At 36.7% G+C, this 15,069-nt stretch overlaps 2 protein-coding genes across 15 annotated transcripts in view; one reads left to right on the top strand and one right to left on the bottom strand.

Annotated features, from left to right (window-relative positions):
• Positions 1 to 13,930, top strand: part of FIRRM (FIGNL1 interacting regulator of recombination and mitosis) — a 57,376-nt gene extending 43,446 nt beyond the window's left edge. For 3 of the 4 annotated variants that reach the window (XM_009241071.4, XM_054525604.2, XM_054525608.2), the window contains 7 exons: positions 3,302 to 3,424; positions 4,559 to 4,654; positions 8,557 to 8,670; positions 10,362 to 10,466; positions 11,127 to 11,207; positions 12,650 to 12,769; positions 13,623 to 13,930. In XM_009241071.4, coding sequence (XP_009239346.2) covers positions 3,302 to 3,424; positions 4,559 to 4,654; positions 8,557 to 8,670; positions 10,362 to 10,466; positions 11,127 to 11,207; positions 12,650 to 12,769; positions 13,623 to 13,820 — 837 coding nt within the window. In that variant the 3' untranslated portion in view covers positions 13,821 to 13,930. Of the gene's footprint in view, positions 1 to 3,301; positions 3,425 to 4,558; positions 4,655 to 8,556; positions 8,671 to 10,361; positions 10,467 to 11,126; positions 11,208 to 12,649; positions 12,770 to 13,622 lie in introns of those variants that run through there. The other variant, XR_010141055.1, reaches the window with a different exon arrangement.
• SCYL3 (SCY1 like pseudokinase 3) overlaps positions 13,931 to 15,069 on the bottom strand; it is a 44,094-nt gene continuing 42,955 nt past the window's right edge. For all 11 annotated transcript variants that reach the window (XM_063726529.1, XM_054525638.2, XM_002809805.6 and 8 more), the window contains one exon: positions 13,931 to 14,616. In XM_063726529.1, the coding sequence (XP_063582599.1) occupies positions 14,557 to 14,616 (60 nt within the window). In that variant the 3' untranslated portion in view covers positions 13,931 to 14,556. The remainder of the gene's footprint in view (positions 14,617 to 15,069) is intronic.

Raw genomic sequence — 15,069 nt, 5'->3', positions numbered from 1 at the left:
GACTGTATACTATTCCATGGTATATATGTACCACATTTTCTTTAATCTGTTGATGGACATCTAGGTTGATTCCATGTCTGCTGTTGTGAGTAGTGCTGCAATGAACATGTGAGTACATGTGTATTTTTGGTAGAACTATTTGTTTTCTTTTGGATATGTACCCAGTAATGAGATTGCTGGGTAGAATGGTAGTTCTGAGTTCTTTGAGAAATCTCCAAACTGCTTTCCACAGTGGCTGAAATAATATACATTCCTACCAACAGTATATAAGCATTTACTTTCTCTGCAGCCTCACCAGCATCTGTTGTTTGACTTTTTAATAACGGCCATTGTGACTGGTGTGAGATAGTATCTCATTGTGATTTTGATTTGCATTTCTCTGATAGTTTTTTTATATGTTGGTTGGCCTCTTGTGTGTTTTGCTTTGAGAAGTGTCTGTCATGTCTTTTGCCCATTTTCTAATAGGGTCGTTTTTTACTTGTTCAGGTGTTTAAGTTCCTTATAGATTCTGGATATTAGACCTTTGTCACATGCATAGTTTGCAAGTATTTTCTCCCATTTTATGGGTTGTCTGTTTACTTTGTTGTTAGTTTCTTTTGCTGGGCAGAAGCTCTTTAACTAGGTCCCACTTGTCAATTTTTGTTTTTATTACAATTGCTATTGGTGTCTTTCTCAAGGCTGATGTCTAGAATGGTGTTTCCTAGGTTTTTTCTAGGATTCTTATAGTTTGAGGTCTTATATTTAAATCTTTAATCCATCTTGAGTTAATTTTTGTATATGCTGAAAGGTGGCTATCCAGTTTCATTCTTCTGCATGTAGGCTAGCTAGCTATCCCAGCACCATTTATTGAATAGGAGTCCTTTCCCTATTGCTTGTTTTTGTTGACTTTTTCAGTGATCACGTGGCTGTAGGTATGTGGCTTTATTTGTAGGTTCTCTATTGTGTTTCATTGATCCATTTCTGTTTTTGTAGTAGTATCATGATGTTTTGGTTAGTGTAGTCTTATAGTATAGTTTCAAGTCAAGTCACGTGATGCCTCTGGCCTTCTTCATTTTGCTTAGGATTACTTTGGCTATTCAGGCTCTTTTTTGATTCCATATGAATTTTAGAATAGTTTCTTCTAATTCTGTGAAAAATGGTGTCAATAGTTTGGTAGGAAAAGCATTGAATCTGTAGATTGCTTTGGGCAGTATGGCCATTTTAATGATATTGACTCTTCCAATCTATGAGCATGGAATGTTTTTCCATTTGTTTGTGTCATCTATGATTTCTTTTAGCAATGTTTTATAGTTCTCCTTGTAGAGATCTTTCACCTCCTTGGTTAAATGTATTCCTAGGGGTGTGCGTGTGTCTACTGTAAACAGGATTGTGTTCTTTTCTTTTCTTTTTTTTTTTTTTTGTTGAGACGGAGTCTCACACCGTCGCTCAGGCTGGAGTGCAGTGGTGCGATCGCGGCTCACTGTGAGCTCCGCCTCCTGGGTTCCTGCCATTCTCCTGCCTCAGCCTCCCGAGTAGCTGGGACTACAGGTGCCCACCAACATGCCCGGCTAATTTTTTGTATTTTTAGTAGAGACGGGGTCTCACTGTGTTAGCCAGGATGGCCTTGATCTCCTGACCTCGTGATCCGCCCGCCTCGGCCTCCCAAAGTGCTGGGATTACAGGCGTGAGCCACTGCACTCGGCCTTGTGTTCCTGATTTGCCACTCAACTTGAATGTTATTGGTGCATAGAAATGGTACTGATTTTTGTACATTGATTTTGTATCCAGAAACATAGTTTGACTTCTTTTCCTATTTGTGTGCTGTTTTTATTTTTTTCTCTTGCCTTATTGCTCTGGCTTGAACTTTCAATACTATGTTGAATAGGAGTGGTGAGAGTGGGCATCCTTGTCTTGTTCCATTTCTGAAGAGGAATGCCTCCAGTTTTTGCCTGTTCAGTACGATGTTGGCTGTGAGTTTGTCATAGATGGCTCTTATTATTTCGATGTATGTTCTTCTGATGCCTAGTGTCTTGACGGCCTTTATTATAAAGGGATGTTGGATTTTATCAAAAGCTTTTTCCATATCTATTGAGATGATCAATATGGTTTTTGTCTTTAATTCTGCTTATGTGGTGAATCACACTTATTGATTTGCATATGTTGAACCAACCTTGCATCCCAGGAATGGAGTATACTTGATCATGTTGAATTAATTTTTGATGTGCTATTGAATTTGGTTTGCTAGTATCGTTTTGAGGATTTCTGCATCTAGAACATGTTTATTTGTAAAAGGAAATAGGTAAATCTTAAGAAGTTGTATGGTAATTGCATAAAATTAAGTGTGGTTGTCTAAGTATAATAGATTAAAGGCATTCATTATTACTGTTTATTACATTCTCATAAGACCTTCCCTGTACCCCCACCACACCTCAAACAACCTCATTCCTGGCCAGTCAGAGAGAGAATTGAGTATTTTCACACATGGTAAAAGTTAATCCAGAAAAGATTGCCTTTAGTTTCAAATACTAGTATTTTTTAAGTACTATCTTTGCTTATTAAATGCAGTGTTGTTGAGGCATTTAAAATTTTAAAACAACAGGAAAAATAAAAATCTAGTAACCTATAAAGATTGCTGGGTGCGTAATGTGAAAAAATAACTTTTTGTTGATGTATATTTATAAATTAGCTTGATTATACTGACCACTTGTATCAAACCTATTTATTAAAGTACATTTCTGCTTCCATTTGGTAACTTTGGGTTACCAACGTTTCACCCTAAAAGGAAGTTTATGGCTGGGTGCGGTGGCTCACGCCTGTAATCCTAGCACTTTGGGAGGCCAAGGCGGGCAGATCACAAGGTCAAGAGATCGAGAACATCCTGGCCAACATGGTGAAAACCGAGTCTCTAATTAAAATACAAAAATTAGCTGGGTGTGGTGGTACATGCCTATAGTCCCAGCTTCTCGGGAGGTTGAGGCAGGAGAATCGCTCGAACCTGGGAGTTGGAGGTTGCAGTGAGCCGAGATTGTACCACTGCACTCCAGCCTGGTGACAGAGCGAGATGCCATCTCAAAAAAAAAAAAAAAAGAAGTTTATTTAGAAAAATAAAGCAAATGTTTCTGTGTACAAGGAAAATTATTTTTAATATATACTTGTGTTAATTAAATAGCTGAAAAGATGGCTTTGGCTCTTAGAAATATTATTCTACATGGACTTTTATAAAGAGTTAAAAGTAACTTTTATAACCTCTAGGTAAGTGGGCTCTTGGTGGTGCTTTAGACTGGTGTTTAAACTCAAGTCCTTTCCTGTTTCCGTCCTTTAGAACACAGTACTGTCTGCTTTGCTTGCAATATGTAATTCTGCTGGTGAAGCTTTGGATACAGGAAAACAAACTGCAATTATGGAAGTTGTGAGTCAGCTTTGGGCTTTTTTAAACATTAAACAGGTAAGGAAAGCAACTGATCCTTTCCTTATCAAAAAATAGAAAATATCAAAAAAAGAAGATTGTACTGAAATTTTCCAGTGTAGAGTAAAATGTATCAGATTCTTTTGGGTGCTTGGTAGACCTTTATAAGAACTTAAAGTATCTGTACTCTCTCACGCAGCTTTCTTTTTCAGAGTGTGATAGCATTATATTAGTAAAATTAGAATACGTAATGTGATGGCAGTCCACCTACTTACTTTCCTAACTGGTTATACCCTTTTCCCCCCCCCATCTCTTCCCCTATTGTTTGTTCTGTCTTGGGTTAATGTATCCTATTTCTGTGATTCTAGGACCTTTAATAAATCTTTTGGGCAATGGAGAGTGAGCTGACTTAAAGGTGGAAAGGGCTAGTGAATGGATGTGGCTAATTTGTATTTCTCTTTCCGAGCAAAGCCAAAAAGCCAAGTGATGATCTAAAACTAATGATACACATCCCATACATGGTTATACACGTGTTTCTTAGTTTAAAAATATAGCCTGTTTGTTTTCTTTGACTAAGTAGAAATTAACATTGGCCTCTGGCAGCTAGTGGAAGCTAAAGGCAACAGCCATACTTTTGGGAAATGATAGAAATGATTTTACAGATAATGTTTTATTATTGTTTTTTATGGTCAGATTGCCCTACTGCAGTGTTTTGACTTCAACAAATACTTTCCCTGATGTTCACAAATCATTCAGTATTCATTCAGGATATCTGTGCTGGAGATATAGCTTACAATATTATAATGTAAACCAAAATTATGAAGAAGAGAAATGAAATTTTAAGATTACTAAGGAACATACAAGCCTTTCAGTGACAGACAAGTAATTAGATCCCTTTTAAACTTAAATTTGGATTTCAGTCACAGCTCTGCTTTTTATCCTAGCCATGTGATCTTGAACAAATTGTTTAACCTCTTTGACCCTGTTTTCTTATCAGTAAAGTGAAGGTAATAATATCTACCTCATAGGGCTGTTTTGTAAGGCATAAATGAGGTAATAAATATAAAATACTTAACATATTACCTGATATATAATAAATGCTCAATAAAAGCTTGCTATTATTATTCTTATGTGATTGAAAATTTTTCTTCAAAATTACTTTGTGTTTCTTAGGTAGCAGATCAACCTTATGTTCAACAGACATTCAGCCTTTTACTTCCACTGTTGGGATTTTTCATTCAAACTCTAGATCCTAAACTGATACTTCAGGTAAGAATAATGACCAGATTGATACTTTGTTTGCTAAGGAGGTTGCTAAAACTGCTATCATGTAAAATAACTTTCTAGAAATAGTTCTTTTAAACCTCCTCCTGTTGTGTCAAGATGTGACAAGATGACTTGTCTTCATCAAGGATATCTCATTTCTCTTTCTTCCTTACAGTATTGTTAATATATGGCGCTGTTAATTCAGCCTTTATCTGTTCTTCTCTGTCACCCTATACTGAGCAGTCAGTACTTTTTGTTATTACTGTTAACTACCCCCCACAAATCCCTGAGGTTAGGAGTCATAGTTCATGTGTTGAACCCTGCATTCATAGCAGTTTCAAAGGCATTTCAGCAGCTGTGGGAATGTGGAATCTAACCAGTGTGGATTAAAATATAGCACCCATTGTTTCTTTGAAAAAATAAAATTATTTTGAAAGAAGAGCACTGCTGAATTTCCTCTTTGGCCTCCAGCTTACATGGCTAGGACAGGCAGAGCCTGGGTCACTGTATAGGGAACCCTTCTCGTGGTGCCTCAGCTGTGCCTTTCTTTTGGAGGTTCTAAGATGACAGAGAAAATGGGAAAGCCCTTCAGCTAAACTGAAGTGATTTAGAGGCTTTGGAATGAGTCCATACTAGACAGAATTGATGCCCCATATTAAGAGTTAGCTTAAGCTCAGGGTCAGGTAAGAAAGAAACAATAACTGTTAAGAGGAGAAACTACCCTTCTTATTTATGAAGATGATCGAAGAGATGATTCCTGTCACAGTATGTGGTGGAACAGAAAGGAATGAAACTAGTAACAGCTTTGATTTTAGTAGCTGTTTTTAATGGTGTGTGTATATGAAGAAGTTAGCAATAACCCTATACCATATGTATAACATGGATTTTACTAAGTTATAGTCAGAATACAGCAATTAACTCATTGAATGCAACAATTTGATTCTGATTCTGAAAGCTCTCATATTCTTTTAGAAAAAATACAATAATTTTTATATCATGTGCCTACCTTTAAAAAACCCAAATAAAGTTCTAAAATTTCTAAATAAGTAGATTGTTCAAAAGGTATTGCTTCTTTTATAAAAGATTTCACCTTGATTCTTTTAAATTGGGGGTTTGCAAATTATGGCCTCCTGTCTAAATTTTGCCCTCCTGTTTTCAGCCCAAGAGCTAGGCATGAATTTTAAAGGTATGCAAAATAAAAAATAATATGGAACATGTTGCCCACAAAGCCTAAAATACTTACTATTTGGCCTGTTAGAGAAAAAGCTTACCAGTCCTTGCTAAATAATGAACTTCTCTCAATAGAATTTTAAATACAGGCATACCACAGAGAGATTACAGGTTGTTCCAGACCATCACAATAAAGTGAGTGAGTCACATGAATTTTTTGGCTTCCTAGTGCACACAGAAGTTATGTTTACACTATACTGTAGGTTAAGTGTATAATAGCATTATGTGTAAAAAATGTACATAATTAAAAACACTTTATTGCTAAAAACGCTAATGATCATATAAGCCTTCAGCAAAACATAATCTTTTTGGTGGTGGAGGGTCTTGCTTCAGTGTGGATGGCTGCTAACCCATCAGGATGGTGGTTGCTGAAGGTTAGGGTGTCTGTGGCAATTTCTTAAAATACGACAATGAAGTCTGCCACATCAATTGACTCTTCCCTTCATCAAAGATTTCTCTGTAGCATGTGATGCTGTTTGATGGTAGTTTACCCACAGTAAAACTTCTTTCAGAATTAGAGTCAATCTTCTCAAATCCTGCTACTGCTTTAACAACTCAGTTTATGTAATACTCTAAATTCTTTGTTTTCATTTCAACAATGTTCACAGCATCTTCTATACCAGGACTAGTTATGTGTCAAGAAACCACTTTCTTTGCTCACTCATGAGAAGCAACTCCTCTTCCATTCAAGTTTGATCATGAGATTGCAGCAATTCAGTCACATCTTCAGGATCTACTTCTAGTTTGCTAGCTATTTCTACCAAATCTGCAGTTACTTCCTCCACTGTAGGCTTGAACCCCCCAAAGTCATCCATGAGGGATGGAATCAACTTCTAACTCCTGTTAATGTTGATATTTTGACCTCCTCCAAATGAATCCTGAATGGTCTTCATGGCATCTGAAATGATGACTCCTTCCCAGGTTTTCAGTTTACTTTGTCCAGGTTCATCAGAGGAATCACTATCCATGGCAGCTATAGCCTTATAAAACGTATTTCTTAAACAATAAGACTTGAAAGTCACAATTATTCCTTGATTCATGGGCTGCAGAATGATTGTTGTATTAACAAACATGAAAACAATATTCATCTCCTTATACATCTCCTTCAGAGCTCCTGGTTGAGCAGGTGCATTGTCAATGAGCAGTATATTTTGAAAGAAATCTTTTTTTCTGAGCAGTAGGCCTCTCAATAGTGGACCAAAAAATATTCAGTAAACAGTGATATAAACAGGTATGCTATCATCCTGGCTTTGTTGTTCCATTGATAGAGTACATGCAGAGTAGATTTAGCAGAATTCTTAAGGGCCTTAGGATTTTTTTAATAGTGAGTGAACATTGGCTTCAACTTCACCAGCTGCATTAGCCCCCAAGAAGAGAGTTTGTCTTTTGAGCTTTGAAGCCAGGCATTGACTTCACCTCTCTAGCTATGAAAATCCTAGGTAGCATCTTCTTCCAATAGAATGGTGTTTCCTCTACATTAAAAATATATTGTTTAATGCAACCACTTCCATCAGTGATCTTAGCCAGATCTTCTGGATAATTGACTGCAGCTTTTTCATCAGCACTTGTTGCTTCACCTTGTGCTTTTGTGTTACGGAGACTGCTTCTTAAACTTCATGGGTCAACCTCGTTAGCATCAAACATTTCTTCTGCAGCTTTTTCAGCTCTCAGCTTTCACAGAATTGGAGAGAGTTAGGGCCTGGCTTTGGATTTGGCTTTGGCTTGAAGGAATATTGTGGCTGGTTTGATCTATTCAGACCACTAAAACTTTCCACATCAACAATAAGACTTTCCGTGTTCATTGGAATAGCATTTTTCATTTCCTTCAAGAACTTTCTTTTCCTTTGCATTCACGACTTGGCTAACTTGCAAGAGGCCTAGCTTTTCACCTCTTGACTTTTGACAGCACCAGGCTGAATTATCTTTAGCTTTTGACTTAAAGTGAGAGATGAGATTATTCTTTTCACTCGAACACTTAAGAGGCCATTTTAGGGTTAATTTTAATATTGTGTCTCGGAATAGGGAAGCCCAAGGAGAGGGGGAGAGACTGGTGACCTATCTGTTGGTAGAACAGTCACAACACACAGTTTATTATATTTGCCATCTTATAGGGGCACAGTTTGTGGTGCTCCAAAACAATTACAGTAGTAACATCAAAGATCACAAATCACCATAATAAAATCCTAATGAACAAGTTGAAATATTGCAGGAATTACCAATCTGCGACAGCCATGAAGCGAGTACATGCTGTTGCAGAAATGGTACAGGTAGACTTGTTCAGTACAGAGTTGCCACACACCTTGTATTTGTAAAAGAAAAAAAAAATGCAGTATCTTCAAAGTGCAATAAATCAAAGCACGATAAAATACTGTTTGTACAAAATATTTTTTAAAGTTTTGGTATATAAAGTTTTTCAGGAACATGTATACTTTTATTTTTTACGTGGCTGGAGGCAGGAGGGTGTGGTAAGAATAATGCTTTAACAGTTAACTTGTTCATAGGATTGTCTTATTTAAATTCTACCAGTGAAGTTCAGGGGCTGTGGTGTGTTTGTTTTTTTCTGGGTTTGGTTTTGTTTCCCCTGCCCACATTTCCATCCAAACCTTAGGCAGTTATTGTGTCTGTACAAAATACTGGTATTATTTATAACTGTTCTTTGGTCTTCACCTCTGTAGGTAGTAACTTTGCAGACCTCACTACTTAAATTAGAGCCTCCTGACTATGTCCGTTTGGCAATGTTGGATTTTGTATCTTCTTTAGGAAAACTTTTTATACCTGAAGCTATCCAGGTAATATTGCTTAACTCTGTTCTTGTATTATTAAAACAAAATCTCTATAAGAGTTAGTGATTAAGGGATTTTTAGGCTTTTTCTGAAATTTTGCAATTACTGACAAAGTTGGAAAAAAAGAACTATGTTCCAGACAGATTATAAAATCTATTTATAACTTATAATACAACTCATTTTAAGTTCTTTTCTTTTAGAAAAATATATGTTGATACACAAATAATTTATTAGTTGGCTGTAGTCTACCATATTAGATTCTTATTCCAGTTGGGTTCTAATACACAGTTCCTGTGTATTTGTCTTATAGGGAACAGCACGTAATTAGGAAATTTGGTAATTTATTAAAGTTATTCTCTTCGTTTTTTATCCATGAAAGAGAACCTGTTTTTAAAGACGATATTTTTGAAAGTGTTGTAAAGTATGTATAGCTGACAAATGGATTATTTATAAAATTATACTGCACTGGCCTGGCAATACACATCTACTGAATTTTAAAACCTCAGTAAATGTATATTACCAGGCCAGTACATAATTTAAAGAACTTACAGCAAAGAGATCTTCATAAATTGGGAGTTACGCCTTCCTTATTACTATAGTCAAAATTTAGTAATTCTAGTAATTGACACTTCAATCTCCAAGGGAGAGACTATAAAGAGTTCACTAATGAGAACTTTCTTACATAATTAAAGCAAACACATGATAGACAGTATCTCAGAACATGTGGATTAAACTCAAAAATTTAATTTCTAAGGGGCTCTTTTATTTGTTCATAAGTTAACAGTATCCCATCTGTCTCCATCATGTTAAGGTTATATTTCATGAGATAAGCATAGAATGTTGACAGCTTCTTTTCAACTCTCTTGACAAAAATATCCAAAGACACTTGGCATCTGAGCTGTCTTCTTTTTACCATGAAATAAACCTATTCCAAAATGCTGCTTCATTTGTGAACCACTACGGACTATGCACAGGCCTAGAAATTATGAAACATGTTTTATAAGCAGAAATCACAGTGCCTTCTGTATTCCCAGGAGTGAGGTCAAGACCTGAAGAAATTTTTGAGATTCATCAGAACACAGGAGGCATTTAAAGCTATGAAATGAGATTGACTGATTTATCCATTCGGGAAAGATTATAAGTTTTTGCCGTATCCAGTGCTGTTTTAATCATTGGCAATGCAGTAATGAACCAAACTAATAAATCCCCACTGTTAGCCTGTTTAGAGGCAATAAATAAGAACAACATGGTGATATGTGCAGTATATTAAATGGTGGTGAGTGCTATGGAGAAAAATAAAGCAGGGAAGGAAGATAGGGCATATGAATGTGGGGGTCCAATTTGAAATGGGATATATAGTTAGTGAAGTCCTCACCAAGGTGACATGCAAGTAAAAACCTGAAATGCAAAGCATTGGAGATGGGAGCATGCCTCGTATTCAGGGAAGCAAGTATAGCTAACACAGAGGTAGCAGGACTTTGCAGGCCATTTGAGGACTTTGGCTTTCACTACGAGGGAAATAGGGAGCTACTGGAAGGATTTGAGTAAAAGTGACATTACCTAATATGTTTTAGTGTGTGTCCCCTGGGACAGGATTATGGAAACTTGACAACACTGGGCTTACTGAATGTATGGCTATTTTATGATTATCTATTATGGTTTCTTTTCTCTATTATAATAAGGCTTGGTTCTTTTAGGACAGAATTCTGCCCAACCTGTCCTGTATTTTTGCCTTACTGCTAGCTGACAGGAGTTGGCTGCTAGAACAACATACCTTGGAGGCGTTTACTCAGTTTGCTGAGGTAATTATAAAACTGATTTATCACAATGACTTTCAAACCATTTTAATATTTCAAATATTCCAGAACAATCCCAAAACATTTATTGAACTGCTTCTGTATTGCAATCGGAAAATTGTCTGAAGGGTACATTACTCGTTATCTCTTTTATAGCTTCTCAAAATGAGGCTTAGATAAATGAAGTGAATTTCCTAAGGTCCTCTGAATAAACAAGGACTAGAACAGGTATACACAGCAGGCCTACTGACACAGACACAGACACAGACACAGTCTTCCAGCAGATAGTATTTTTGGGTCAAATGATAATACATTTCTTTTTGTGCTATCAGTCATAAGGGTTAGGCTGATGAACCTAAACCTGTAAGATGGGTTGCTCCTTTACTCTTACTGCATTTGCTGTATAGTCATGCCTATGATCATAAGGGAGTCCAGAAGCATTAGTATGACCCACCAGAAGTAATTAAAGCTTACAACACTTGTACAGAAGTTAATTTTGTATTATCCTTAGGGACCCTGAAGGAATCCTGTTTATCACCTTTGAGGATCCTCTGGGACTCTTATTTAAAATGAATTTTTGGTTAAGGTAGCTCATAAAACTCATCTATTTGTCTTTGCAAGTTGTTGAAATGTTAAAATTGGTCTTGTTCATCAATTTTTTAATAGGGAACAAATCATGAAGAGATAGTTCCACAGTGTCTCCGTTCTGAAGAAACTAAGAACAAAGTTGTATCCTTTCTGGAGAAGGTACTTTCTTTACGTGGCTCATGTTTTATTCTTTGTCCTATTTTTTTTTTTTTTTTCTGAAATTATGTAACTATAACCAACCTGAGTATCTTCTTAGCTTAAACTTTTCACAGTGCTCAGCACAGTGCTGACAGACTTTTACTAAGCAATTGAGGTCACAGAAGTAAAACACTTGGGGCCAGGCGCGGTGGCTCATGCCTGTAATCCCAGCACTTTGGGAGGCCAAGGCGGGTGGATCACGAGGTCAGGAGTTCAAGACCAGCCTGGCCAACATGGTGAAACCCTGTCTCTACTAAAAATACAAAAATTAGCCGGGCATGGTGGTACGCGCCTGCAATCCCAGCTACTCGGGAGGCTGAGGCAGAAGAATTGCTTGAACTGGGGAGGCAGAGATTGCAGTAAGCTAAGATCGTGCCACTGCACTCCAGCCTGAGCAACAGAGTGAGACTGTGTCAAAAAAGGACACTTGTAGTTCCTCTGCCTATAGTTTGGGGTGTAATAGCACTGATTATCCAGGCAGTCAGATGACTAATGAGGATCCCTAAGCTATTAATAATCATAATTAAATACACTTGATCACATAATTAGGTAGGCCTGAGAGGATGTTTACTACCATATTTTGGGTATAACTTAGGCATGGCTTTTTTTTTTTTTTTTTGGCAGCCTCCCAAGCCAGGGTAAGCTCAGGGTCATTTTTTTTTTGGCATTTTTTTCTCTTTGCAGCCAAGACCTGTTTTTACAATTAAAACCAAAATTTTGAATCACAGGGTTCCTATGTCTATGCATACTTTGGAACTTAGTGTGAGGAAATAATAGTTAATTGAAATACTAGTAGAACTGTTAAACCACAAATTTAGACTACCAGGAGAAACTGAATTATTTTATATATTACATGTAATGATGCACATGTTATATATTTTACATATATTACATATTTTTTTTTTTTAGGTGCAATGGGCCCACTTGACTCACTGAACTTTATTTTTTAGACAGAGTCTCGCTCTGTCGCCCAGATTGGAGTGTGGTGGTGTGATCATAGCTCGCTGTAACCTCAAACTCCTGGGCTCAAGCATTCCTCCCACCAAAGTCCTGGGATTACAGGCATGAGCCACCACACTTGGCCTACTTATATTACATCTAAGCTGGATTTTAAGTACATGTGTATACACTGCTGTTGCCAGTTTCTTAGCTTATACAGTAAAGGTTAGCAGACTATCATTTTTTCCTGCAAAGACAACTCTATAACTTTTTTGTAAGGAAGAACACAGTAAAGTGATTTAATCCAGATTATACTAAGAGTATTTATAGATCAGTCCATGTGACTTCCAGAATTTGCTTAGTATGGTTGATCACTCAGCACTTAAACAAATTACATGGCCATTTCATATCTAGTAGAGTGCTAACATGTTGCTATTTGCTTGGTTTTTCATGGTCCCTGGCAGACTGGGTTTGTAGATGAAACTGAAGCTGCCAAAGTGGAACGTGTGAAACAGGAAAAAGGTATTTTCTGGGAACCCTTTGCTAATGTGACTGTAGAAGAAGCAAAGAGGTCATCTTTACAGGTATGGGCTGATTTCAACAGGGGCCAAACTTTAACAAGGCAAATTCTGCCCTTTTTACTTACTGATGAAACAAACCAGTGTGGTTTCCAGCCTCATGCTGAATTTCAGATCAAATAGATCTAGACATGTAAAATTCTGTTTTATGGTAGTTGCTTTTAAAATTCAGAAGTAGGACTACACCATATCAAATAATATTCTTTCAGTATGTTTGAATTATTGGTAGTAACCTTTAAGGGAAGTTACATATTGTACCAGGGATGCTATAAATGCAGTCTTTACTGAACCACAGAAGAAAATGAAAGAAACTTACTCCTAAATGTTTAGTTTGATTCCTTGCCTTATTAATCAAATGAGTCTCCTAATAAATTTTGGCAGTATCTAAAGATCACATCTACCTATTAAAAGGCAGAATTTGACACCAATAAGGACATTCAAAATATTGTTTTCAGCACTATTAGTAATTAGTATAGTATAGTAGTAATTCATGAAGAACAACGTTCTGATAAGTTTTAGTCAAACTCTCATAAAAAGAAAATACATTTATGAACTTGTTTATAAGACATGTAAGCTTGGACTATGCAGCACTTCTCATTGGGAGCCCTTTGGGACAGGATACTTGTTGTATACCACATACAAACTAAGACACTGGTAGTAGCACTCTGAATTGCTATGAAAAACCAAAATGCCTTTACATATTTTTCTAGATGACTGTGAAGGGGTTTTGGGGTGCATCCTCCTACCCTTGTGATCCAATGACTAGAATAAAATTTGCATGTAAGCTTTACTCCAGTCCAAAAGGAAGGTTCTTTATATTTAGAATGGATATTATGATATTACTTATGTTTTTTTCCAGCCTTATGCAAAAAGAGCTCGTCAAGAGTTCCCCTGGGAAGAAGAGTACAGGGCAGCACTGCATACAATAGCAGGGGCCTTGGAAGCAACTGAGTCACTACTCCAAAAGGGTCCTGCTCCAGCCTGGCTTTTAATGGAAATGGAGGCACTCCAAGAAAGGATGGATAAGCTAAAACGTTATATACATACTCTAGGGTGAAACTTAACTTATCACTAGGCAAAACTGGGTTTGATGCTTTGTCAACTGAAAATACTTATGTATGTCTGTACATTTTCTAACAGATATAAAACAAATTTTGTAAAGTTGAATCTAGTGAAAATAATCTTTATTTGACATTTAGAGAACAGGATTGTGGGGAATATTCTCAAGAACTTTGGTACAATGTACTACATGTGGAACAGTCAGGAACTGCCCAGGTCCACAAAGAACCATTTACTCAGATAGTCTAACTGTAAACAAATAAATAAGCTGCCTAAGGAAACCTCAGCAATTTAAAATCATTTATATAATTTATAGCTAAAATTTTTTTAAGTTGTATTTCATAATAGAGCTTACTCTTATGTTAAAAGAATGGCACAAAATTAAGCTAACCAGCTTGAATTGTTACATTTTCTTTACTTCCAGAATTGTCCTGGAAAAAGTAGTAAATTCGACCTCTCCTCAGCTACTTGCTCTTCATAGAAACTGGCCTCAGTCAAATGCACAAAGGCTCTTCCTCCTGGAAACCAGTACTGTGAGCCTCACCACCCAGGGCTTTTAGCCAGCACTCGCAGTCAGTCTCATATTTCAGTTGGCACAGACCGGATAATGAGCTCCTGGGATGGGAAAAAGCAGGCCACTTTGGGGTTTTCTTGTCCCAAAGCCTGCTTTTGAGGTATTGATTTTTTTTAAAAAAAGGGAATCCTTTTTCCTAAAGTTTAACTCACATCTATTGTCACCAGTTATTATCTTCCCAGTTCAGCTCCCCTTCTTCTTCCCAGCCTTCAGCCTCTCCCTGCAACAAAATAAAGCACACCAAGAACCCACTGAAACAAATCATATGCACAAATCATATGCAAAAATCATACGCAAATTTGATGCAAAAATCATATGCAAATTTAAAAAAGCAGGAATTTAAAATTTATCTGTCTTTTGATGCCAGAAACACTACCTTGTTCTAAGTAAAATAACTTAGAGCTCTAACAGAAAGTTGAAAAGTAGGATTACAAAACCATGGCACTGGAAAATAGCTTTTCAAAAACCATAAAATCCAGTAAAAATCAGTGTGGATGACACCAAATCCTTATTTTAATCCCTTTTTTTTTTTTTTTCAAATAAAAAGGTTACAATAGCTCATTAAACAAACTAAGCACTGCTACATTTTTCTGGGGGAAGGAAAGATACCAATGACAGAAACTGATTTTGTTAATTTTGTGCTTGACTCGATTGGGAAAATAGCATGTTGCTT

Source organism: Pongo abelii, chromosome 1, assembly GCF_028885655.2.
Source record: "Pongo abelii isolate AG06213 chromosome 1, NHGRI_mPonAbe1-v2.0_pri, whole genome shotgun sequence".
Taxonomy (NCBI): Eukaryota; Metazoa; Chordata; class Mammalia; order Primates; family Hominidae; genus Pongo; species Pongo abelii.
Note: the sequence above shows the minus strand (reverse complement) of the source record. Positions and strands in the feature narration are given on the sequence as shown.